Below are 27,212 nucleotides of genomic sequence, written 5' to 3'. Positions count from 1 at the left end.
AATTTTGCGCCTATAACAATCTGGATGGTTCTTTTCCTCTTTGTTCCGGAGGACACAACGTCCACAGTTTCCAAAAACTATTTGAAATGTGGACTTGTCAGACCACAGAACACTTTTCCACTTTGCATCAGTCCATCTTAGATGAGCTTGAGCCTAGCGAAGCCGGCGGCGTTTCTGGGTGTTGTTGATAAATTGCTTTCACTTTGCATAGTACAGTTTTAACTTGCACTTACAGATGTAGCCACAAACTGTAGTTACTGACAGTGGTTTTCTGAAGTGTTCCTGAGCCCATGTGGTGATATCCTTTACACACTGATGTCGCTTTTTGATGCAGTACCGCCAGAGGGATCAAAGGTCCGTAATTTCATCACTTACTTGCAGGGATTTTTGCAGATTCGCTGAACCTTTTGATGATATTACGGATTGTAGATGGTGAAATCCCTAAATTCCTTGCAATAGCTGGTTGAGAAATGTTGTTCTTAAACTGTTCGACAATTTTCTCAGGCATTTGTTTACAAAGTGGTGACCCTCGCCCCATCCTTGTTTGTGAATGACGGAGCATTTAATGGAAGCTCCTTTTATACCCAATCATGGCACCCACCTGTTCCCAATTAGCCTGTTCACCTGTGGGATGTTCCAAATAAATGTTTGATGAGCATTCCTCAACTTTCTCAGGCACTTGTGCCAGCTTTTTTGAAACATGTTGCAGGCATCAAATTCCAAATGAGCTAATATTTGCGAAAAATAAAGTTTTCCAGTTTGAACGTTATGTGTCTTGTCTTTGCAGTCTATTCAATTGAATATAGGTTGACAAGAATTTGCAAATCATTGTATTCTGTTTTTATTTACAATTCAAAGAACATGCCAACTTCACTGGTTTTGTACAAGCATGGAAATATTTACCTGGTTTTTACTGCAGCAACTAACAAAATGCACCCATTTATATAACTTTTTTTAAAAAAAATTTTAGCTACCAGAAGAAAGATTTGCACTTCTATGCAATCTTTATTGTCATTGTAGTCAAAAGATGCAACAAAACTAGCGCAGCAGCAGGTGCTTAAATATGTGATGTTTTTAAAGTGGTGATTAAAAAAAAAAAAAGAAGAAAAAAGGGTGCAAAATGACAATTTTTACCCTGTGAAACACAAGACACAGAAAATGACAGGAAGGAAGAGCAAGGAATAATATTTAGTTAGGAAGCGGTTTGTAGCTCTGACAGTGGTGCTGACACAAGACATCCAACATAATCTTCCTGCTAGGCTAGCAGAGGGAGGAGGCAATGAGCAAAAAATAAATACAAATTCTCATGGTGTCTAATTTCTCTGTTGTAGCTCGTATGCAATCCTTTGCCCCAGTCATGAGTAAAGGCTGCTCCCTGACTGCAGCAGGAGAAAAGGAAAGGAAAAAGATCAAACAGAACAGAGAGCAGCGAGAAATGACGGGGGAGAGAGAGAGCGTAAGAGAGAGGGCGCGGTGATGAAACATGCAGTGTTCTATTAGAAGAGCAAATGTGCTAAGATGTTGCACACACAGGGAGAACAAAAGACATCTTTCAGAGTAAATAACGTGTGAGATGAAAACAACGGGAGGCAAGTAGGTGTAACAAAGATGCCTGGGTGATTCTCTGCTGCGCCAAGCATGATGGGAGCAAAAAATTAATGTGAACAGTGACAAACAGCGACAAAAATCTTACCAGTGAGACAGCAAAAATGACAGGACACACAGACATGCACACGCGCACACGCACACAGACACACACACACAAAATCTGGGAAACAAAGTCCCTGTAGTGAGACGCTGCCAGTCAGTCAGATGTGTTGGCAAATAGACACACCTGAGTGTCACAGAACAAGCCACAAGCACCTACCACAAGGGTTTCCAAAATTTGGCCTGAAGCCTGATTTTACAGAAAAACATTTATTTATTATTACAGTAGTCGTCCCTAGCCACCTTGCGCTTCAAATATTGCAGCTTCTCTACATCGCAGATTTAAAAACTAAGCAAAAAATGTATGCATATTGGTGTTGTCCCGGTACCAAAATTATTTCGATACTTTTCGGTACTTTGCTAAATAAAGGGGGACCTTTATTTGTCCTTAAATAAAATAGTGAACAGACAAGACAACTTGTCTTTTAGTAGTAAGTAAACAAACAAAGACTCCTAATTTAGCTGCTGACATATGCAGTAACATATTGTGTCATTTTCCATTCTATTATTTTGTCAAAATTACTAAGTGGTAAAAAATTTATTAATAATCTACTTGTTCATTTACTGTTAATATCTGCTTACTTTCTCTCTTAAAGGCCTACTAAAATGAATTTTTTTTATTTAAATGGGGATAGCAGATCCATTCTATGTGTCATACTTGATCATTTCGCATATTTTTGCTGAAAGGATTTAGTAGAGAACATCGACGATAAAGTTCACAACTTTTGGTCGCTGATAAAAAAAGCCTTGCCCCTACCGGAAGTAGCGTGACGTCAAAGGTTGAAAGGCTCCTCACATTTCCCCATTGTTTTCAATGCAGCGAGAGCGATTCGGACCGAGAAAGCGACGATTACCCCATTAATTTGAGCCAGGATGAAAGATTAGTGGATGAGGAACGTGAGAGTGAAGGACTAGAGTGCAGTGCAGGACGCATCTTTTTTCGCTCTGACCGTAACTTAGGTACAAGGGCTCATTGGATTCCACACTCTCTTTTTTTTTCTATTGTGGATCACGGATTTGTATTTTAAACCACCTCGGATACTATATCTTCTTGAAAATGAGAGTCGAGAACGCGAAATGGACATTCACAGTGACTTTTATCTCCACGACAATACATCGGCGAAACACTTTAGCTACGGAGCTAACGTGATAGCATCGGGCTTAACTGCAAATAGAAACAAAAGAAATAAGCCCCTGACTGGAAAGATAGACAGAAAATCAACAATACTATTAAACCATGGACATGTAAATACACGGTTAATGCTTTCCAGCCTGGCGAAGGTTAACATTGCTGTTGCTAACGACGCCATTGAAGCTAACTTAGCAACCGGACCTCACAGAGCTATGCTAAAAACATTAGCTATCCACCTACGCCAGCCAGCCCTCATCTGCTCAACACCCGTGCTCACCTGCGTTCCAGCGGTACGACGAAGGACTTCACCCGATCACCGATGCGGTCGGCGGCTAGCGTCGGATAGCGCGTCTGCTATCCACCTCAAAGTCCTCCTGTTTGTGTTGCTGCAGCCAGCCGCTAATACATCGATCCCACCTACAGCTTTCTTCTTTGCAGTCTCCATTGTTCATTAAACAAATTGCAAAAGATTCACCAACACAGATGTCCAGAATACTGTGGAATTTTGAGATGTAAACAGAGCTTTTTGTATTGGATTCAATGGCGTCCGAATACTTCCGTTCCAACGATTGACATCACGCGCATACGTCATCATACATAGACGTTTTTAACCGGAAGTTTAGCGGGAAATTTAAAATTGCACTTTATAAGTTAACCCGGCCGTATTGGCATGTGTTGCAATGTTAAGATTTCATCATTGATATATAAACTATCAGACTGCGTGGTCGGTAGTAGTGGGTTTCAGTAGGCCTTTAACATGTTCTATCTACACTTCTGTTCAAATTTAATATTCACTTATTCTTCTGTTGTTTGGATACTTTACATTAGTTTTGGATGATACCATGTATTAGGGTATCAATCCGATACCAAGTAGTTACAGGATCATACATTGGTCATATTCAAAGTACAGGGACATGTTTTCTGAGTTTATAAACATAATATACATTTTTTTTAAATGAAAGAAGATGTTGCGATGCCAAAAAATATCGACGTAATCATAGTAGTATGGACTAAATACGCTACTGTATTTGGTATTATTACAGTGGATGTTAGGTGTAGATCCACCAATGGTGGACCGGTACTTTTTAAAGGCGGTATAGTACCAAACATGATTCAATAGTATCGCGGTACTATACTAATACTGTTTATACCGTACAACCCTAATGCATACTTTACATATTTTGACCTAAATTAAGTGTTAAATGAAGTCTTACATGTATTACAGTACAGTATTTGTCTCGTTATGGATTATTAGCCACAAAGATATTCGGGTTAAGAGTGAACAATGCTAACAACAACACGGTGGCTATACTTGGCACTACTCTATCTTCACCGCAACAATCAACTTGAGCAACTTTTTGATGCACTTCATCTTCAATTAGACTCATCAATAACACGTCTCCACATTGGTAAGCTATGGGCTGTGAATCTTTGGGTGTCCCACAATTAGATTCAATATCGATTCTTGGGGTCACAATTTGATTCAAAATAGATTTTTTTCGATTCAACACGATTCTTGATTCAAAAACGATATTTTCCCTATTCAAAACGATTCTCTATTCATTCAATACATAGGATTTCAGCAGGATCGACCCCAGTCTGCTGACATGCAAGCAGAGTAGTAGATTTTTGTAAAAAGCTTTTATAATTGTAAAGGACAATGTTTTATCAACTGATTGCAATAATGTAAATTTGTTTTAACTATTAAATTAACCAAAAATATGACTTATTTTATCTTTGTGATGATATTGGACACAATATTGTCAAGCTTATGAGATGCGATGCAAGTGTAAGCCACTGTGACACTATTTTTTATTTTTATTTATTTTTATAAATGTCTAATGATAATGTCAATGAGGGATTTTTAATCACTGCTATGTTGAAATTGTAACTAATATTGATACTGTTGTTGATAATATTCATTTTTGTTTCACTACTTTTGGTTTGTTCTGTGTCGTGTTTGTGTCTCCTCTCAATGGCTCTGTTTATTGCAGTTCTGAGTGTTGCTGGGTCGGGTTTGGTTTTGGAATTGGATTGCATTGTTATGGTATTGCTGTGTATTGTTTTGTTGGATTGATTAATTTAAAAAAAATTAATTAAAAAAATAAATAATTTTTTTTAAAAATAAAAAAATAAAAATAAAAAAATCGATTTTAAAAAAATTAGAATTGATTCTGAATCGCACAACGTGAGAATTGCGATTCGAATTCGAATCGTTTTTTTCCCACACCCCTACTATTGACGTGAGCGATATCAAAAGACGAGACGAGGGACGTACAAAACTCGATTTGGCGTGGCGATTGATGCTAACAGCTATAAGCAGGGCAATACCAAGTGGAGATGAACTCTGTTGATGCGCTTTATCTTCAACATAATCAGCTCCACATGACATTGACAAGACTTTGGCATGAGCAATGTGGAATGACAACAACACCAAATTCCAACAACATGGAAAATAGTCGTATCTGTGACTGTCAAATTGGCAAACTTTAGACAGAACACACGTCCGTGGTTTTATCACGTCGAAGCCCAGTTCTAACTTAGAGGAATTACCCAGGGTGTGACAAAGTATTTTGTACACTATGCGACAGGCATAGCAATGACGCTTGGAAAATGCTCCAGGTTACCAGCGAGTACTCTAATCATCAGTAGAACGCACTAAACATTTGGATACACCTTCTCTTCTATAAGATTTCTCATTTAAACAATAATGGAAGAGAGGAAAAAGCACAGTGACTTGCACATGCAGCAACAGCAAATGGGAAACAGCTGGCTGATTAAAGCTGGCCATCTTCCAGTAGCAATGCTGATTGATGAGAGCTGTCAGTATGGAGATGCACTGCAAAATAATTGCACTTTGATTAGACGCGAGCAGGAAGGAAGGCACTAGAAGCTTCAGAGTAAAGCTCTCCGTTGAGTTAGCAAAAGTACAACCAGAACAGACAGGCATGCACGCCAAGAAAAGCAAAGGCCCTCTTACAGTATGTCCCACACTTTTTATTTTGAGGCAAATGCACCGATTTAGAGGATTGATAACAGTTAAGCCTGAGCAAAATTAGGTTAGAAGGGTAGCAGAGGTGTGGTAGTACAGCTACGCAAGAACGGGGGTTAATCTGAAGCGACGCTGGTGCTGCCCGCAGAGCCAAAATGTTTTAGTTCCCAGTCTGACGGTCAGATGGGGTTGGGGGGGAAAGGCTTTACCGGCTGCTGGTTGCGTTCCGTCGTTAGCGGGAGAGGCCTTATTCCCGAACACAGCATCGAAATCTACAGTCATGGCTGACACGCTCTGCTGCAGGGGCTGGCTCTCCAATCCTGAGGGATGTAGGTCCAACATTAAAGCGCAGCTTGTACTGTAGCAGGAAATAACACCTGAGATGACATCTTTTGGAACGACTCCACATGATAAATACTTGGACATCATATGGGGTTTTACCTGGGCTGCAAAAATGACTTCACAGACTTAACATTTACTCTGTTTTTGCAGCAATGTTGTTGCTAAGTAACCAGAGATGCTTGGTAGGCTTTCGTAGAAAAAATAATCCACACAGGGAAATCCACCAAGACACCTTTTGTTTTCTTGCCGCTGAATCCCTGGCAGGGATTAAGTTTGATGTATTGCATGACAAAAGGAGCAAACTCCTTTTTTTGTCTGGTAATTTTAACAACTAACCCTTTAGGAAGCAGGCAGGGGATGAAGAGGCTAAAGTTAAAGCCCTTTTCATTAAGCTTGTAACACCCTGAGGGTGTATGTCTGCGATACGTTTTTTATTGAAACAAGCGGACTGCAGGCTTTAAAAATCAACCCATCCGGAAAGTATTAACAACCCTTTACTTTTTTCACATTTTGTTTTGTTACAGCCTTATTCTATTGTCTTCAAAATTTTACACACAATAAATCATAATTACAATATACAAAAGAGAGATTTTTGCAAATTAAAATAAATCACATGTACATAAGTATTCACTGATTTTGCCATGAAGCTCAAAAGTGAGCTCAGAGGCATTATGTTTCAACTGATCATTCTTTGAGATGTTCCTACAGCTTAATTGGAGACCACCAGTGGTACATTCAGTTGGTTGGACATGATTTGGAAAGGCACACACCTGTCTACATATAAGGTCCCACACTTGACAGTGCATGGAAGACCACAAACCAAGCATTAAGTCGAAGAAATTGTCCTTGAGTGGCCCAGCCAGAGCCTAGACTTGAATCCGATTGAACATCTCTGGAGACATCTGAAAATGGCTGTGCAACGACACTTCCCATCCAACCTGTTGGAGCTTGAGAAGTGCTGCAAAGAGGAAAGGGCGAAACTGGCCAAAGATAGGTGTGCCAGGCCTGTGGCATCGTATTCAAAAAGACTTGAGGCTGTAACTGTTGCCAAAGGTGCATCAACAAAGTATTGAGCAAAGGCTGTGAATACGTATGTACATTGCATCACTTAGTTTTTTGTTTTCAATAAATAAGCAAAAAAAAAAACAAAAAAAACTTTTGTACATTGTCATTATGGGATATTGTTAAGAGTGTAACCATTCGTTTTAACAACGATTCCATTCAATTCAGAATTTGTGGTTGCCGATTTGATTCAGAGACAATATTTTTTTCAGAACGACACGATCCCAAAAGATTCACTGAGTTGAAATAGATTCTGTAACTTTTTAGCACATGCAGTATTACTGTGAAACAAATACTGGATACTGGACACTGCAGGTGAAGTTTCCTAAATTCCTGTTATTTCTTGTATGGGAATTAGATACATGAATTATGGATACAAACAAGCAGGTAAACAACAATTAAAGGCCAATACATTCACATCGTTTCTGAATAGAAGTGCAACCAACACTTTAGGTTGAATTAACAAGAGGAAATATTTTCTGCTCTTATTTTCAACATTCAAGACATTGCTCGGTTGGTAGAGCGGCCGTGCCAGCAACTTGAGGGTTGCAGGTTCGATCCCCGCTTCCGCCATCTTAGTCACTGTTGTTGTGTCCTTAGGCAAGATACTTTACCCACCTGCTCCCAATGTCACCCACACTGGTTTAAATGTAGCTTAAAAATGAAGATAATGGGTTTCACTATGTAAAGTGCTTTGAGTCACCAGAAAAAAGCGCTATATAAATATAATTGACTGACTTCTTCAATGAAAGCACAGTAACCAACATTTTAACATTTAACTGCTACTTTAGCTTTGGTTTTTCAACATAAAAACATTATATATATAACATTAATAACAAAATTAAAGTGCAACAAACATCTCTTCATGCTTGACCTTCTATACTATATTTTAATTAACACAGAAACTCATACAGATGTAACGGAAGCAACAGCGTACAAGTTTTAGCGATGCACGGACCAAATGGCCGGGGTTGAATGAATGAAGTTGGAAAAGTAAGTTAAGTGTGACCACCTTTTCAGTCATAAACTACTTTTTTAATAATACTAATATACTATGATCATTACACTGTTTTTAACCTTCCTTCTCAGCCTGGTGCGTCTGCAAACTTGCTTTGCTATCACTTCCGTTTTGTCCGTCGCACCTTTTGTGGTTTCAAGTTAAGTTGTGGCTTTAAAATATCATGTTGTGTCCTTTTTATTTATTGTAGCTTTTGCAATCGTGCTCTCGCTGAAAGTTTTGTGTTGCAATTTATATTGTCTTGTGGCATTTAGTATGACATTTCTTGACCACCATAGGTATCTGCTATTTTTGTTTTGATGACGCCACAGGCGGGCCGACAGACTTAACATTTAACATCCTTGTCATTAAAAGTGCTTCAAACTTTAAACAAAGTCTGCCGTTTTTAAATCCAATGTTTTCTTTTTTCTAGTATCAATAAAAGTGAGACATTGCCTTTTAAATTGATGTTGGATCGATACCTAGCTCCTGGAAGGAACTTTCCAAACAGATCGATATACTCGAAAAATTTAGGAATATATATCGATCTACCGATATAGCGATCAGTCGTTACACTCCTAGATAATGTAAATTCCGGACTATAAGTCGCTACTTTTTTCCTACACTTTGAACCCTGTGGCTTCTAAAACTGTGCGGCTTATTTATGGATCTTTCTTCGCTGACGGCTATTATGCAAATAGTTTAAAAAACACACGTACTGAAAAGGTGTGTTATTTTTTTGCTATGGCACTATCTTTAGGAGGAGGTTGCTCACTGCAGATGCTGCAGTGTCCTTTCATTTAGTGCTTTCAACCGGTAGTATCAGTGCTATTTCGTCTTGTAGCCCTCCATAGCGATAATACTCGAATAGATTATTCAACTATCACTCCAAACAACGTTTGTAAGTCTCACAGTATAACAAATTCTTACTTACTAAACCATCCCATGTGTGATGTCTGTATAGGAGGGTTTTCATGCATATTTGTACGTGCTATCGTAAAGTAATGAAGCTAGCATCTAAGCATGACCTATTATGCTAACACGTTTACAAGTGCTAGTATTATTAACTTACGGTGACATTCCGTTTGTATTGTTTCAGTTTCACAACTTTCTAAGTGAATTGATGTCCCCGTGCAGTTATTGAGTCTGTTTGGCCATGACGATGTCTTCTAGTTTGTTTGATCACCGTTTTACTGCCGTGTTACAGAGTGTTTGGAAACAATTAGGGTATGTAAATAAACATTTACTAAATCTTTGTGTAAAATAACTAATTTCATAACGTATATATCTGCAGATTATAGTTAGGTGCGGCTAAAAACGGAAAAAAAAATGTTTTCTTCTAAAATTTAGTGGCCGCGGCTTATATACTGGTGCACTCTTTAGTCCGCAAAATACGGTATTTATTGTGTGTAGAATTTTGAGGCCGAAAATGAATTGATTCCATTTTGGAATAAGGCTGTAACATAATAAAATGTGGAACAAGTTAAGCACTGTGAATACTTTCCGGATGCACTGTATGTGAACGTGTTTGGCTTTGTACATTGCATCACCAAAGTATTTACAGCGCTTAATTTTTTTCCACATTTGCTTGACTAGCGACGCTTCCCATCGAACCTACAGAAATTTGCAAACATTCCTAAAAAACATTTCACATGTTGTCATTGTGGGTTGCATTGTGGGAAATCTTTTACATTTTGGAATTAGAAAAGCACTCAGAGCGCAGACCTCCCCCAGGCCCTACCTACCAAATAGTAAAAAAGTAATTACACCAAAATGTAATCTTGTCTTCCTTATCCCAATTTTGCACAAGCATACACACATAAAAGTTGAAGCGTGCAACATAAACATAAGGTAACATAGTAGAAATTATCCAGTTCAGCCCCAAAATGTAATGACTTGTTGCTTTTCTCATGTTGGACATTTCCTAAAAATTAGATGGAAATCCAAACATAACTTTTTCAGCTACAAACAGGGTGAACATTTGTCAGTCATCCACTGCCTTTGTCTCTGCAGGGCCACTAGGTGCATAAATGTAAGGTAATGTAGCAGAAATCAGATCATGCCCAAAATCGAATCAGTTGTTCCTGAAAGTTTAATGAAAATCCTCCCATAACCTTTTGAGTTATCCTGCTAACTAACTACCAACAGGAACGATTATACAACCCCCTGGCGGATAAGACCTTCACATAATTAAGTGAGCACTGTGAATAATTTCCACATGCAGTCTACAATTTCGATTATTTTGCCCATATGTGACCTCATGCTGATTTTTTCGTGTAAATGTGAAATTCACGTTGACATGAAAAAAGGAACGATACAATTTCAATTTTTTTCAAATCCCACCCAGGCCTCTTTCGTATCCGGATATAAACCCGATATGCATATGATGCACCTGCAGTCTGAACGATCAAGTCGCACTTCCATGCGTCATCAAAAAGTGAAAAAATAAAAATTGTGAATGGATGAGCAGAAAACAGGGGAAATGAAGATGTCTGACAAGTCATGTCAATGCCCCACCACTCCTGCCTGCAACTGTTTGCCCACACGCTCCTCGGAACAGATGTCACAGCAAATGCCCCACAAACTGCGAGAGCTAAAATTCTCGCCCTCTTCCTTCCCAATCTCCCACACGAAAAAATTAGCTTGAGAAAATGTTCCATAAAAAGATTGAATTCAACTAACAATATAAATTAGGCATCATACCCTGCAGTGTGACTGTAGTCTTTAGATAAGGTAAGGTTGTTTACTTTTATACAGGATTTCTCGGTGGTAAGATCATAAAATGAGGGACAATGATGGTTGGTGGGTGGCGTCAATAAATACATGGATAGAAGTAGGGGCTAATTAACTGTTCCCTTTGTGTCTTTCTTGCCTCCAATCGTACTTCTAAGAATATTCAAATGCAGGTAGTTGTGTGCGTGCGTGCCGTACCTCCCCAGGCACTGTTGGCGGTAGAGATGGAAGGAGCGCTCTGCACCGTGGGGATAAAGGCTGGCTGTAGATCAAACAGGTCGCTGTTCAGGTTGGGCACACTGGTAGGAGGGGGAGTAGAAAAAAGGTGTTGAGGGAAGTAAAGTGATACAGAGAAATTGGACGAAGCGATGGGAAGGATGATGAGCGGTAATTTAATGGGGGAAGAGGAGCGGGTCAGTGAAAGATGAAGAAAAAGTGCACAGAAAATGGAAAGACAGACATCAATAATTAATTGCCTGGGCATAAACAGCGAGGGCCGCGTCCAAAAAACACACGAGTCCCTGAAGAAAATAAAAAGGTGTGTTCGTGTCTTTATACTGACAGCTAGATTGAGTCAAGTAAGTGACAAAAACATCTTAAGTGACTACACTTCACTTATATTTTTTGTCTTTAGCGCCACTATTTCTTTAGGTTGGTGACGCGATAAAAGAAATAACTGTTAAAAAATAATGTTTGGCTTGCTGTGAGTGAACGCGTATTCTCCCACATACGCACCTGTTGGTTGAGAGTGTGGGGCCAAACAACTCTGGTGTTTGTGTGACGTGGTGGTGGTTGTTGTTTGCGCTGCCTATTGATTGGCTGCTTGGGGAGGCAGATGGCGGAGTCTGCAAGCTGATCTCCTTCAGACGCTGGTCCTGGCACGCACACACACACACACATATATACATATATATATATATATATATATATATATATATATATATATATATATATATATATATATATATATATATATATATATATATATATATATATATATATATATATATATACATACAAATATATATACCAGGCTTAGAAAAAACATTTGCCAATTGAAAGAAAATTCAGCGAACGTTACAAATACACAGTTAAAGGTGGGCACAACGATAAAGGCGCATCAATAGTTTAATTAAGACACAAATCAATGGAGATTATTTAGCAGTAAACATTCTTTGTTTTTGAATACAGATGAGCAAATATTACATGATTTCAGTGATGGGCAAGCTGCTTGGAAAATATAGTAAACTAAGCTACAAGTTACTCTGGATTGAATGGCGCTAAGATACAGAGGAAGCTATGCCCAGAGAATTGTAGCAAACTACACGGCAAAAGTAGCTTGTTACTTCAACACTACATATTAAATTAACACTCACTGGCTCCACCGACATGCAATAGAAAAAATATGCAAGGGACCCCCATTAGAGAAGATTTACAGGTTCTACGGCTCTAGCAGTGATTATCATCACCCATTTTCATTTCAAGAACCCCGAGTTTAACATGCATTAAGCTACAGACTCCAATTTAATGGCATTTCTTTCTATGGGTCCGTATGTACAATATCAATGTTCATGTAACTGACAGAGTACAAATGGAACCAAATGGACCCAGTAAGGGTCCGTTACTATTAACTATATGTCATTTAGCTGGGGACACCCTAGAACTCTACACAACTCACTGTACATATTTATTTTAGTTGGCCTTTTCTTTGGCCCACCCCTATATATATATATATATATATATATATATATATATATATATATATATATATATATATATATATATATATATATATATATATATATATATATATATATATATATACCGTAATTTCCGGACTATAAGCCGCTACTTTTTCCCCTCGTTCTGGTCCCTGCGGCTTATACAAGGGTGCGGCTTATATACGGCCTGTTCTTCTCCGACACCGACGAAGAGGATTTCGGTGGTTTTAGTACGCAGGAGGAAGACGATGACACAATGATTAAAGACTGATTTTTCATTTACCGGTAGGCTGGTTATTTTGATAACCCACAGGCGAGCACTTTGTATTACTTTGCACCGTTGTATTATTTGTACTCTGCACGAATGCTGTTCGCCATGTCAAAGATGTGAAAGTTTGATTGAATGATTGAAAGATTTATAGTTAATAAATGGGACGCTTTGCGTTCCCAAACAGTCATCTCTGTCCCGACAATCCCCTCCGTGGTAGCAGGAACCCCTATATACTACGCTAATTACACATCAAAACCCTGCGGCTTATAGTCGGGTGCGGCTTATATATGGAGCAATCTGTATTTTCCCCTAAATTTAGCTGGTGCGGCTTATAGTCAGGTGCGGCTTATAGTCCGGAAATTACGGTATATATATATATATATATATATGTATTTTCTGCCTGCTGTAAATAAAAACAGCAGCTTTCTCGATGTACAATCACTTGTGTTTAGTTTTGGAACTGTTGTTAATGTTATTGGCAGTAAAACCTTTGATGAACTCAACCCACCACAATGTGTCTTCTTAAATTTGTGTTGGACATCTTAGATGTCAAAAGCAATTTGGATGTTGGTTTATCGAGTATACAATGTGTCGCTTGAATGTGTTTTTCCCCCCATTGATTTGCGGTCCATTTTCCTTCTTTGTAGCTTTGATGTAAGTTACCTCGTTACATGGATCTAAAATACATAAGCTATAAGAATCGCTACTAGTTCAAAAAGCTACCATCCATCCATTTTCTACCGCTTGTCCCTTTCGGGGTGCTGGAGCCTATCTCAGCTGCATTTGGGCAGAAGGCGGGGTACGCCCTGGACAAGTCGCCACCTCATCACAGGGCCAACACAGATAGACAACATTCACACTCACATTCACACACTAGGGCCGATTTAGTGTTACCAATCAACTTATCCCCAGGGGCTACCGCCATGCATAATGAAGTTAAGCTGTGTAGCGTCACTATTACCCAAAACTGCATGAAATCATAAAGGAATGTCTCTATAAAAGGACACTATAAAGCAGGGGTGCATTTCAAGCATCTGTTGAGAGTAGAGTAGACTTCCCAAACATGGGCTACACATCTATTTTCAACAATATCATATCAGGACCTCAAAGAAACACAACAATTGTATTACAGGGTTACACTTACATTCTCTTTCAGTGGGAGCACTATTTTTGATCACCATTTTTTTCCCATTGCGTCGAAGTATAGTATCAGCAATTCTCAAAACAGATATTTGCTTAATTTTTTCTATTAGACGGGCCGGATTAAAAAGACCAACGGACTGGATGTGGCCCCCGGGCCGTAGTCTGCCCATCCCTGCGCTAAGGTCAACTCTGCCACACTTTGAAGATATTACAGTGCAATCAAAAGCTGCACATCGTCCACTCCACACTTTCCATTTCTTGCTTGAATTTGAAATCAACACAGCTCACGTCTGATGCTGGGCTCATGATTGCAGGCTTGCAGCCTCAAGTGTGCTCATGCAGCAACACACTGAAATACCCGCACCCTGCTTTGTCTCATTTCATATGCATATACAGTGTTTTATTAAGGGTTTTCACCATTTGTCAGCTTTTATTGTTCATGCTACAAGAAATGCTTGCAGGACGGTTCCCTTAATATTCCATCTGTCTGCCCAATGAAACTTATTTTTGCAGCTTCACAGGGATCAATATATTTCATCTGTGGAAACATGTGCTGAAAAATAAAATTTCAGGCTAGTAAATTTTGACTTTTTTTTTTTTATATGCACATTGTCATTCAGCTCCATGCTATAAAAATAAAGGCATGGAAAATCAGCACTCTACAAAGCCTTCAACCTCCAAAGGAAAAAAACAACATTTAAGATTAACACCACTACTGTTGCTGACCACTTTGAAAGTATGACAGAAGCGTCAGTTTTAACGCAGCCTCAGCAATACGGGACACATCTTCATTTGCATTTTGACTGAGTCAAGAAGGGAACAAATGGAAAGTGCTGCTCCTCTTTGGTTAAAGCGGGGGTCAGCAACCCCTGGCTATTTAGCTGCGCCCTGGTGGCTCCATGGAGCTTTTTCAAAAATGTATGGAAATGGGAAGAAAATGGGGTGAAAAATATATTTTTTGTTGTAATATGCTTTCTGTAGAAGGACAAACATGACACACGCCTTCCTAATTGTTAGGAAGCCCACTGTCTAATATGTTTGTGTTTATGCTTCACTGATAAAAGTATTTGGCGAGCACCGTTTTGTCCTACTAATTTCAGCGGCCCTGGAACTCACCATTGTGTGGACTGTGACTCAACAGTTTGTTTACATGTATAACTTTTTCAAACGCTGCCACAGAAAGATGTTGTTTATGCTACTCCTTTGTCTCATTTTGTCCACCAAACGTTTTTTATGCTGTGCGTGAATGCACAAAAGTGAGCTTTGTTGATGTTATTGACTTGTTGGAGTGCTAATCAGGCATATTTGGTCAGTGCCTGACTGCAAGCTAATCTATGCCAACATGCTATTTAGGTTAGCTGTATGTACATATTGCATCATTGTGCCTCGTTTGTAGGTATATTTGGTTCATTATATGTATACCATGAATTGATTAACGTGGACCCCGACTTAAACAAGTTGAAAAACGTATTCGGGTGTTACCATTTAGTGGTCAATTGTACGGAATATGTACTTTACTGTGCAATCCATTAATAAAAGTCTCAATCAATCAATCAATTCAATTTCTTTTACTTATGTCCTCTGTGTATTTAGTTTATTTTCATGTTTCATGACACATTATCTGTATGCAATATTGGCTGCATTTCTGATTTGATTGTGATAAATCCATTAGAAGAACAGCCTGTCGTTTCCTTTAACTTGGACACACACATATATACCATTGGCCATTCTAAGACAGTAACCTCCAGGAGTTATCTCACCCTCTGAGAAGTTTTACTAATGTTTTCCAGTGTTGTAACAATGTGTAGAATAAATAATACATTTCAACATTTCTGTCAACAAAGATTTGCGTCAGCCTGCGACACAGTCATTTTGATAGTAGGCTAACATAGCTATTTAACCACTTACATCATGTGTTGCCATTATTATAAAACTTATAATAAACTCCAGACCAATTACTCCTTGGTATTTGTGGTCCAATATGGCTCTTTCAACATTTTGGGTTGCCGACCCCTGGGTTAAAGCAAGACAGCCATAAAAGAACCCTTGACCCCCAGCTCTCTCACTCAGTTTCTCACTCTTAACATTGCAGCAAATACACTTCTGTGTTTGATACGCTTGACTTTGACCTTGCTGACAGTTACCTTGAGAGCCTGTAGTCTGGCCTGCTCCTCTTCAAGGGCCAGCTGCTTCTCCTTCTCATCCATGCGGGTGAAAGACAGGCCGGTGGAGGAGAGAGACGAGACGGCGCTGGACAGAGTGGACGCTCTGCAAGACAAGTGATAGATTAAGCACTGCAGCACTTTTCTTGCCATCTTTGAAATGTTTACCTAGTGTCTGCATTAAGTTCCTTGGTCTTCTTGCCTTCCAGGGAGGCCAGGTGCTGCTCCAGAGCCTCCAGCAGGCTGCTGGGGGCCTTGGGACATAAGGACAGGAAGAATGTAGACAATTAGAAAAAGTACATCGAATAATCAAGTAAACTTTTCCAAACAATAAAATCCTGCTAAGTGAGTAACACACATCACCCACAGTTAGTTGGTCTCAAAGGAGTGCTCAGGCACCAACAGGTAGCCATGGCAACATGCAGCCAATATTCACACAGCGAGTCAAGAAGCAACAAAAAGCTTTGAAACTAAGAGCAAGAAGAGGAGAGATCATGCGGTTCCTTTCATTTTCAATTCACTGTTTCTCGTCTTCTTCGGAGAAGTGAAGTAGCATCATCCTTGTATAAGTACCTGTGCAGCTCTAATTTGTGCTTTTGTTCAAGTCAAAAATTTGGCTCTAAAATGCTTGCTTGTATTGCCTTTGAGGTGCGTATAGGGGATTGTTGCTAAGCTACCCCTACGCCAACACTGTCCATTCATCTATCCATTTTCTACCGCTTGTTCCTCTCTGGGTCGCAGGGGGGCTAGAGCCTAATTTAGTTAATTTATGTCCTTGTTGACATGTATTCACCTTGTGCTTGTTAGGAGCTTTATAAAAGGACATACGCAAAGGAGACAGCAACATTCTACAGACAAATCAATAGTTCAGATCCACTGTATGGCTTATTGTAGCGTGATGAGTAGAGGAAATTCTTCTACAGCCAAAATATGACAATGTCACCGTCCACAAGAATGCAGTGTTTTCTTGGCAGGGTTGCGCGCGCACACACACACATCTGGAAGTATTTTGTCTAGTGAATGCTTTTCACCAGACAGTAGTTAGTTTGGAGAAGACCTTTAAGCAGAGTCACTATTTTGTGGACACACACACACTCACACACACCGAGAGTGAAAGGTGTGCCTCGCTATTAATCATTCATGATACAAGGTTTAGGGACATGAGCCATTGTCTAGTTCCCCACTCACACATGTCTCTATTCTGCACAGTAGGATTACAATGTAAATCTTGGGTCAGCGGCAATTAAAGCAACTGTGGAAGCAGATGATGGCGTTCGTGACAGAAATGAGATCAACAACTAGACGGAAGGGGAGAATTCCAATGAGGCAGTGGGACCCTGAGTAAAGAGTCATGCATATCAAGACGAGTCTGGCGTAGCGAGTCCTCATTTTCTATTCATAAGGTTTTAAGGCCTTTTGCCTGTTGCTCGCCAGAGAGCAAAAAGCAATCGGTACCAGCTCGACAGACCTAGCGCGCTGGAAACAAGCTGTGCATGCGGTCTGGGTGTGAGATAGATCACACTATTTAAGAAAAGATTGGTCTTCATGCAGTGGTGTCTACACGAGTGGGAAGGAAGGGGGAAGCAACACAATATGCAACCCACCACCTACAATGTAAGTTCCTTTTGTTTTCTGCGACACAGGAGGAAGAAGAAAACACAGTTTGTGACGGCCATGCTGAGTTTGTCTATTGTGCGCCAATATATATATATATTTTTTACCAAGTTTAATTTTTGGGCAAAGGAAGACATTGTTTTGCATGACAAAGCACTTTCCTCATGTACACTACCGTTTAAAAGTTTGGGGTCACATTGAAATGTCCTTATTTTTTAAGGAAAAACAATGTACTTTTCAATGAAGATAACTTTAAACTAGTCTTAACTTTAAAGAAATACACTCTATACATTGCTAATGTGGTAAATGACTATTCTAGTTGCAAAAGTCTGGTTTTTGGTGCAATATCTACATAGGCGTATAGAGGCCCATTTCCAGCAACTATCACTCCAGTGTTCTAATGGTACAATGTGTTTGCTCATTGGCTCAGAAGGCTAATTGATGATTAGAAAACCCTTGTGCAATCATGTTCACACATCTGAAAACAGTTTAGCTCGTTACAGAAGCTACAAAACTGACCTTCCTTTGAGCAGATTGAGTTTCTGGAGCATCACATTTGTGGGGTCAATTAAACGCTCAAAATGGCCAGAAAAAGAAAACTTTCATCTGAAACTCCACAGTCTATTCTTGTTCTTAGAAATGAAGGCTATTTCACAAAATTGTTTGGGTGACCCCAAACTTTTGAACGGTAGTGTAGTTAGTGCCGCTTTAACCCGTGCAACCTGGAGTTGGTAATGGTGCAGGTAATGGTCACTGTGCCTGCTACCCAATCTAGAATGAGCCTTTAATTGCGAAAAAGAAAATGCAGGATGAATCAAAAAAATTGGGAGCTTCCCTAATTACTACCAGCAAGTTCGTTGAAAATTGTAAAATAATGAAAAACCAAGTGGAGCACAGGGGTGGCCTGCTAGCACTTATACATGTCCAATATCGATGCCACAAGACTGAAATAGGCAGTAATAAATTCATTGGTATGCATGTGCTTTGCTTAATATAACCAATAAACTCAATGTTTAACTTGTGCAATAAATATCCTGCTCTGCTGACAAAATAAAATACAATTTCCACAACTTGACAAGCAACAAAGTTATATAAGACTATTGCCACTGCTTTTTATTTTAACTTTACTTTACCACTTTTAATAGTTTTTTTTATGATTATTCACCAAACCCAGCAGCACATTCTAAAGATTAAAAATAAAAGTGAATAAAGAGGTTTCAAATCTGAGTCTTAATTAGAAAGGAATAATAGAGACGAGTCACACTCAATGTGGCCTCAATGACACAGCAATCATGTTGTCCATAACCAAAATGATTATAACACAAAATACAAATATTAAATTAATATTTGTTTACGGCATGTTGCCGTATGTTAAACTTAGCCTTTCTGTAATAGTTTGGCTTTTGGATCGGCTCGATGGGGTTATATTTATATATCATACAGTTAATTACAGTGAATCTAAACAATATATATATATAGTATATATATACGGACAAACAAATACATGGGTACGAGAGGTATTCAGACCCCTTTAAATTGTTCACTCTTTGTTTCATTGCAGTCAATTGCTAAAATAAAAAACGTTCATTCTATTTCTCATTAGTGTACACTTTCTTGACAGAAAAAAACAGAAATGTATACATTTTTGCAGGTTTATTAAAAATAAAAAACTCAAAAATCACATGTGCACAAGTATTTGGACCCTATATGTACACATATAATCTGATCCAGTAAGTTTGGCCAGTATTACATCAATACCAATCCTGAGTATCAGCTCAGACCATCCCTCGTGGAGAGAGAAATATAGAGCTGCTTGTGATGGAGGAAAATGCAATCAGAATTTAAATAATGTGTGACTCTATGGATGGAAACATGAGTGTTGGCAGAGAAGAAGAGTAAGAGAAGGAGAGGTGAAGAACGAGAGTAAGAGGAGAAGGTGGTGAGATGCACACTGACCTGTGAAAGATCTGGGATGTCACCCTGATCTATTCCAACTTCCTGTTGTGGAAAACAAAAAAGAAGGGAGGAAGGTGGGTGGGAAAAAAATTGAGAATAAAAAGGGAGGGCAGGTACCACGTGAGAAAGGAAACATGGGATTCGTTAATTCATGCGCTAACGAAAACAAGGGAACGTGTGACACTGAGCGGTGATGACAAATGTGCGTGACCAATGTGGTGTGAGGGATGAAGCGACATAAATGAATTGTATGGTGACAACACATTGATTAAGAAAACGCCAAATCCATCGCCAAGAAGACTAACAGCTCGGACACATAACGCTCGTGTGCACACGTCGACTCACTGGACACAGATAAAGAACATTAGGTCAAGGACGATTGAACAATCACCATCGTGGCCTCTAGTTCTGCCTCACACCATCCGGTGCACCTTCCAAAGCGGCTGCTACATCTAGAAAAGTAAAAACTTAAGCTCTGATTTCACGCTGCATGATTTTAAAGCAAAGACAAGGAAGATTAATGTGGTGCTTAATGGAATTCATTTTCTAGTTGACCAAACGCTGTTTTCACAAATTAAAATAATCATCTACTTGTTAATATTCAAAACACTTTTTCAGTGTTTTATTGCTGCACAAATGGATTTTCACATTCCCTGAGGGACAATGTTACGCAGAAAACACAATTCCAGATCTGCCTCCTTGACACATTTGCAATTTGGTACAAATTACTTGTTTATGCTTAAAACTAGATTAATATATATATATATATATATATTTAAATCCTCTATTATTAGTAATAATGTGTTAACAGTGAATTATTCAGGGAGCTCCTTGAAAACTAATTAGAAGGAAACAATGGGATTTCATTTGTATTGTTTGAGCACACACGGATGGAGGGGCTGTTGTTCTGCTGCTGATGTTACGACAGCTGACTCGCACTGTTTCACGTCTGTTTGAAACAAATGAGAGGAAAAAGAGGAATAACATGTGCGCACTGGGTAAAGGAAGGTTGCATGGGTATCCATACTTGTCAGGAAGACGAAGCACCAAAGACAAGCCATTGATATACTTTGTGAGTGTGTGTGTGTGTGTGTGTGTGTGTGTGTGTGTGTGTGTGTGTGTGTGTGTATGTGTGTGTGTGTGTGTGTGTGTGTGTGTGTGTGTGTGTGTGTGTGTGTGTGTGTGTGTGTGTGTGTGTGCGTGCCTGTGTGTGTATGCATACCTCTGCAACTTTGAGAAACTCTGACAGCTTTGTCATCCTGTAAAGAAACTTCTTGTAGATGTCCAGAGCATCTTTGCACTGGTTCTTCTTCATGTCAAAGTATTTCTCTTCAGCAGCCAGAGGAAGATAATGGGAGTGAGGGATGCAGCCAAAAAAAGACATGACATCAAGTGAATGCTTTTGGAAACCAACACTGCTGTCATGACAACTGCTGTGTGAGTGCCACTGCAACATGCCCCCCATCTGCCTCACTGGTATGATAAATCACAAGAGCACTTAAGTGAAGGTGAGTGTGGTACCCAAGAGGTTGATGACCCCTTCGTTGTAAGCAGCAAACAGCCTGATGGAGTCTTTGAAGAGCAGCATGAAGGCGGAGTTGATCACACCGTTTGTGAGTTCGTTAGGGTTAGCCTGCAGAGCGGAGGTGGTCAACATGAATTTCCAATATAAGCTTTCTCGCACGCACGCACACGCACAGTACCTGGAAATCCAGCAGTGCATCAAGCTGGTTCTGAATTATGGGCAGCGTCTTAATCAGCTTCTCTGTGTTCATAGTCCGCATCACACCATCAGTCCTGCACAATGACAAACCCCACACCCGAGGAATTGTTATGGAACACTCAGATGCAAAATAAGAAATACACAGAAAAAAAGGAATACATAAGGAAGAGCATTTTCCCATTGATGGTGCTTGCAACTGGTTTCGGATAATGAGATTCTGATACAAATGATCCCCGCAATGATGAAAATGTTTTTATTTTGTTTAATGAAGTGCATTTAATAGCTCACGTAGTCACATTGGAGTTAAGATTCATTTAAAGAGCGCAGGTAAATCTTTAACTACAGGTTGCAGATGATTAACTGAGCTTGGCAAAACCGCTTGCATAAAAACTGTGAAATGAGGAGAGAAAAACCGCTAGAATGTCAAGTTTGTGCATTGCCTGCCTACCCCCTCTTCATCTTGGTGAAATCCACAGCCACCAGCCTGTAGGACATTGCCTTTTCATTCAGGTAACGGCTGTATCTCCTGATGAAGGTTGACATGTCATAACCTGGGAGAGAAGGATGGAAGAGCAAGGAGTGTTCAGCTTCATCAATTAACTTTTGTTTTTTTGTTTGTACCTTGCAGGGCTCCTTTATCCAGGAAGTTGGTTAGGTTAAAGAGGGTGTTTCTGGAGGCCAAGTACTGGATGAAACGCTGGGGGATGTAAAAAAAAAAAAAAAAAAAAAGGTTTTAAAATTGATGATCCAAATACAACATTTAAAGCATGTTTTCTGCAGCCAACAAGCCTAAGTGAGGGGCTGTAAGTTGGAATAATGGACAAGAAAGACATAAGTTGGGCAAAATGTTTTCTTCCTAAAATATCCCCCCAACCCCAAATCTCAATCCATCCAATATAGCCTTTCAAACCTGCAGACTTTCTATTAAGTGCTTTTCCTACATGGCATTTGTAGGAGATACAGGCTCAGAATCATAGAAGACCTTGGGCTAGAGTACAGAAGGCGAAAGAGACTATTACACACACCTGAAAAGCAGATGCGTCACACCACCTTTGAGCCAAGAAAATATAAGAAAGACAAAAATTGAAATCCATTTTGTCTCAAGCCGCATGTGATTCTGGCACTTAATGGCATGACGCCTTGACTGCTGAGGAACAAGTTATGGAACAGGTTGGCTTGCATTATTTGGCATCATGTGCGCGTTTAACTTGGTGTTGCATCTCTGCATCCGCCTACACAACTAAGTAAGTAAAGTAAGTAAGCAAGTAAGTAAATGAAGACTATTTGTTATTTTCTACTTAACGAGCTCCATCACAAACAAACTCTGCAACACCTTTTTCTTTATTACCCATCAAGCCTTGCCGACCACAACAAGTTTGCCCTGCTGTTTGGTTCTACGCAATCGTTTCACAGCATGTGGGAGGGGCTATCCAATTAATTGACCAAGTTTTTTTTTACTTGTCTTATTATGTGCTTATTATATGAGCTAGCATACAAGGTCTTTAACTTGGAATATTTATAATCATTTCTATCTAGAAATCCCCTGACAAATGTCTTTCCGTACCGCTCATGATGAACAAAACAAAGAACATTGGCATTTTTTTTTCCTGATCAAGGTGTGTATGTACCGACAATTGTTTCAGAGAATCCCCATCTTAATTCTTAACAAGAAAGTTTTGACTCTTTTCTGGAGTCATGCAGCCCTAACCCATCCATCCATTCATCAATTTTCTACCGTTTGTCCCTCTTGCAGTTGCCTATCCCAGCTACAGCCCTAACCCTAACGAATTAAAAAATGTACCCCCAAAAATCCGACAGTCAAAAATGAATCCACCTGAACTGTTCAACTCCTCCATCCCTGACAGCAGTGTTCACATAACATCTGTCTTCCCTCAATAAGTGTGCACAATGCAGAAAGTCTTGGCAATCCTCAGAGGACCAGGGAGCTCTGCGTTGAGCAGCTCTACTTAGCCGACTTAAAATATTCAAAAAGATTTGCCACTTTCCCAATTCCTGATTTGGCAGCAAACATGCGTTGTCTATGCGAGACTGATTTTGTGAGCACACATTGACATGCAGGAATATGTGTTGGATTCAAGTTGCACTAAAAAGCATTGTAACTGTTTATAGAAGAGCATTTATTTGCGTTTCTTGTCATTTCTTTTAATGACTGCCCACCCAGGCTTTGAAGCCCCTATCTGAGGTTAAACACATTTTCAAAATGGCTGACCATTAATCCTCATACTTGCTTTAACATACAGCAGCTATTTGAGCTACAAAAGTCTGTATGATCATGTAATGTGCAAGTTTGATCAACAACCCACTAAATAATTTTTAAAGAGGACCTATTATAAAGGCATTGTAGGATTTTATCAATATCGATACCAATTTTGATACTCATCGGTACTAAATGTAACCGATGTAAATACATATGTGAAAATACTACAATAGGTTATACACCACCAACATCATGTAACATCTCACAGCAGGGAAGTCTTTAATCAACACCTGTTTTTTTAAGTCTCAAACAAGTCAACTAGGTATGCAGTTGACTTGAACATAAATGTTAAAGTTAAAGTTAAAGTACCAATGATTGTCACACACACACTAGGTGTGGTGAAATTTGTCCTCTGCATTTGACCCATCCTCTTGATCACCCCCTGGGAAGTGAGGGGAGCAGTGGGCAGCAGCGGTGCCGCGCCCGGGAATCATTTTTGGTGATTTAACCCCCAATTCCAACCCTTGATGCTGAGTGCCAAGCAGGGAGGTACTGGGTCCCATTTTTATAGTCTTTGGTATGACTCGGCCGGGGTTTGAACTAGGTGTGTATTTAGTAACAACAGGAATTGTTATTTGAGTTTATGTTACACACGGACGTATTTGAGTGACGGACCAAACGCCATATTGAGTGTTGACAGCTACTGATGTATGTAACTGTGTAGTGTGTACTATCGAAATAAATAAAAAAACACAGATTACTTCAATGTTTCACTTCTTTGAGTGGACTAATATTGGCCTGTGGATTACTGGATCGCTAAGAGGAAGGTTGATGAAGTGTGGTAGCAGCGGTCAAGAGTAAAAACATGTTCACTTCAAACTGACACTAACTCACTAACTGCATGTGTGACTTTGAGGGACTTTTGAGGAGGAATTATTGTTTTGTTACAAACAGTGTGGCGTTGCTTCCTTATTTGTGATTATTACAAGCTGATTATTATCTACCTGTGTCTTTTTTATGTGTAGCAGCGGCACTTGAACTGAATGTGACAGCGTGTCATAATTACAACGGGCATTTGAATTAAAAAAAATACCAACCCAATTAGGAAACGGTCCCAAAAAATACAGGTTCTCTGTATACATTAGTGTTCATATTTTTGACTAAAATGTTTCATCTTTGTTATTGTCAACGACCTATTTTCTTTTGACGAAATTAGGATCATACCAAATCAAAACAAAAGCACGTTGACTAAAACAATGACATAATTAATTGACAATTTAGTCAAGGAATAAAAACAAAACGAAAAGATTGACAACGACAAAATCCAATCATATTTAATTTCGTCTGTAGGTGGGTGGCAGTCGCAGAAAATAGCCAATCACAGTTGCATGTGGGAGAGGGTAGTGTGGAAAAGCACAAAGGGTATTCAATCAGAGCTAGTGTCTTTAAAAATGACACGGTTTTGATTTTTCACCCGGAAAAAAAGACGTAATACAATACATGAATACAATATGTCTTCTACATAGGGAAGAAAGAGAAGACTAATGGAGGCACTTCTACACACCATAAAGTAAGCCAAAGCTAATATTTCAAAATGACTCCAATTGTACTGAATTACTGTTACTATTAAAGACGGTAGAGCAGGAGCAAGGTCGCTTACATCATGTCCACATGTTCGAATAATACTTATTTTAAAACTAACTACTTTTGTATTCTACAATGATGCCGCCATTTTACCCGCCAATATAATAAGAAAAATACCTGTACAGTGCACTTTATGATGTCCTCGCCACACTGTTCAGATATTAATTGCACACATATATACTGTATATTTATATACATACAAGTTTATAACACTGCTTGCTGTATTTACACGGGACAGTGGCCAAGAAGACGCCAATTATTATGCACACTCAGTGTAGTTATACACAATATAGAATAAAACTAGTTAATTTTTCATATGACCATAAACATGCACACATATTTTCATGCACGCCAAACTACAGATCAGTGATTTTTGTTGCTGTAATAATTGTCTAAAATAAATGGTAGACATGTACACATTACATTTTAATGATGAAACAAAAAATAGTTACAATGTTATTGAACGTGATATTAAAAATATGATTTCTCTAAATTATGCACTCCAAATTGCCAACAATTAATGTATGTATGTGTATGTAAATAACGTGACACTGTATTATAGCAGTTCTCCTTACATTCCTAATATAAAGGTTTGAGCGTCAAATACATGTTTGTTCCATTTCTATTATTTCCTGTTAAATAAATACTATTACTTTAATACAAGTGTATGTACTGCGGATCATTTTATTTTACACTCCGCACAAAAAGTGAATACCTTGTACTCCACCATGCACCTAGGTCTACCCAGCTTGTTTGCTTAATTAAATGGCGGACGATCTGCTTGTCAATTTTCCTAATACACTCTCTTTAATGCACGTTCGGAAATTAACTGACATTTTTTTTAAGGCTTTCGTCTGAATTGATTCTGAAATAATGTGATGCACCATTTTCAGATTTATTCAAATGCATCTGAATATGCCAAGTTATGCAGAATTTTTGTATTACATAATACAGTAATTTTAATAACCTTAATAAAAGTGGTATCAAGACAACTTCAAAGATACATTATACTTTATATTTATATTTTAGTCGACTAAAATGTTGAGGAATTTAGATGACTAGATCAATTTAGATGACTAAAATATGACAAACTAAAATAAATTTACATCAAAAGACTGACTAAAACTAAATTAATAACTGCTGCCAAAATTAACACTGGTTTACATCCCCACCTATTACGCAAAACCAACTTTTCTTACCTGTTGGTACATTTGGGATCTGCATATTATATATTTATATACCTATATATATATACCTATATATATACCTATATATATATATATATACCTATATATATATATATATATATATACCTATATATATATATATATATATATATATACCTATATATATATATATATATATATATACATATATATATATATATATATATATTTATATATATACCTATATATATATACCTATATATATATATATATATATATATATATATATACCTATATATATATACCTATATATATATATATATATATACCTATATATATATATATATATATACCTATATATATATATATATATATATATATACCTATATATATATATATATATATATACCTATATATATATATATATATACCTATATATATATATACCTATACCTATATATATATATATATATATACCTATATATACCTATATATATATATATATATATATACCTATATATATATATATATACCTATATATATATATATACCTATATATATATATACCTATATATATATATATACCTATATATATATATATATATATATATATATATATATATATATAT

General features: G+C 38.3%; 1 protein-coding gene across 6 annotated transcripts in view; it reads right to left on the bottom strand.

The window, feature by feature from the left end:
• The window catches only part of si:ch211-200p22.4 (phosphatidylinositol-binding clathrin assembly protein), a 97,577-nt gene that overhangs the window by 15,276 nt on the left and 55,089 nt on the right, over nt 1-27,212 (bottom strand). For 3 of the 6 annotated variants that reach the window (XM_062066101.1, XM_062066104.1, XM_062066102.1), the window contains exons 4-14: nt 22,177-22,252; nt 22,004-22,106; nt 21,536-21,629; nt 21,354-21,465; nt 21,055-21,161; nt 19,833-19,874; nt 16,431-16,516; nt 16,245-16,368; nt 11,701-11,840; nt 11,164-11,264; nt 6,041-6,151 (exon numbers count right to left, since the gene is read on the bottom strand). In XM_062066101.1, the coding sequence (XP_061922085.1) occupies nt 6,041-6,151; nt 11,164-11,264; nt 11,701-11,840; nt 16,245-16,368; nt 16,431-16,516; nt 19,833-19,874; nt 21,055-21,161; nt 21,354-21,465; nt 21,536-21,629; nt 22,004-22,106; nt 22,177-22,252 (1,096 nt within the window). The remainder of the gene's footprint in view (nt 1-6,040; nt 6,152-11,163; nt 11,265-11,700; nt 11,841-16,244; nt 16,369-16,430; nt 16,517-19,832; nt 19,875-21,054; nt 21,162-21,353; nt 21,466-21,535; nt 21,630-22,003; nt 22,107-22,176; nt 22,253-27,212) is intronic. The other 3 variants (XM_062066106.1, XM_062066107.1, XM_062066103.1) reach the window with 2 other exon arrangements.

The sequence above is a fragment of the Entelurus aequoreus genome, linkage group LG12 (assembly GCF_033978785.1).
Source record: "Entelurus aequoreus isolate RoL-2023_Sb linkage group LG12, RoL_Eaeq_v1.1, whole genome shotgun sequence".
Taxonomy (NCBI): domain Eukaryota; kingdom Metazoa; phylum Chordata; class Actinopteri; order Syngnathiformes; family Syngnathidae; genus Entelurus; species Entelurus aequoreus.
The sequence above is the reverse complement of the archived record's forward strand: the minus strand, read 5'-3'. Positions and strand labels throughout refer to the sequence as shown.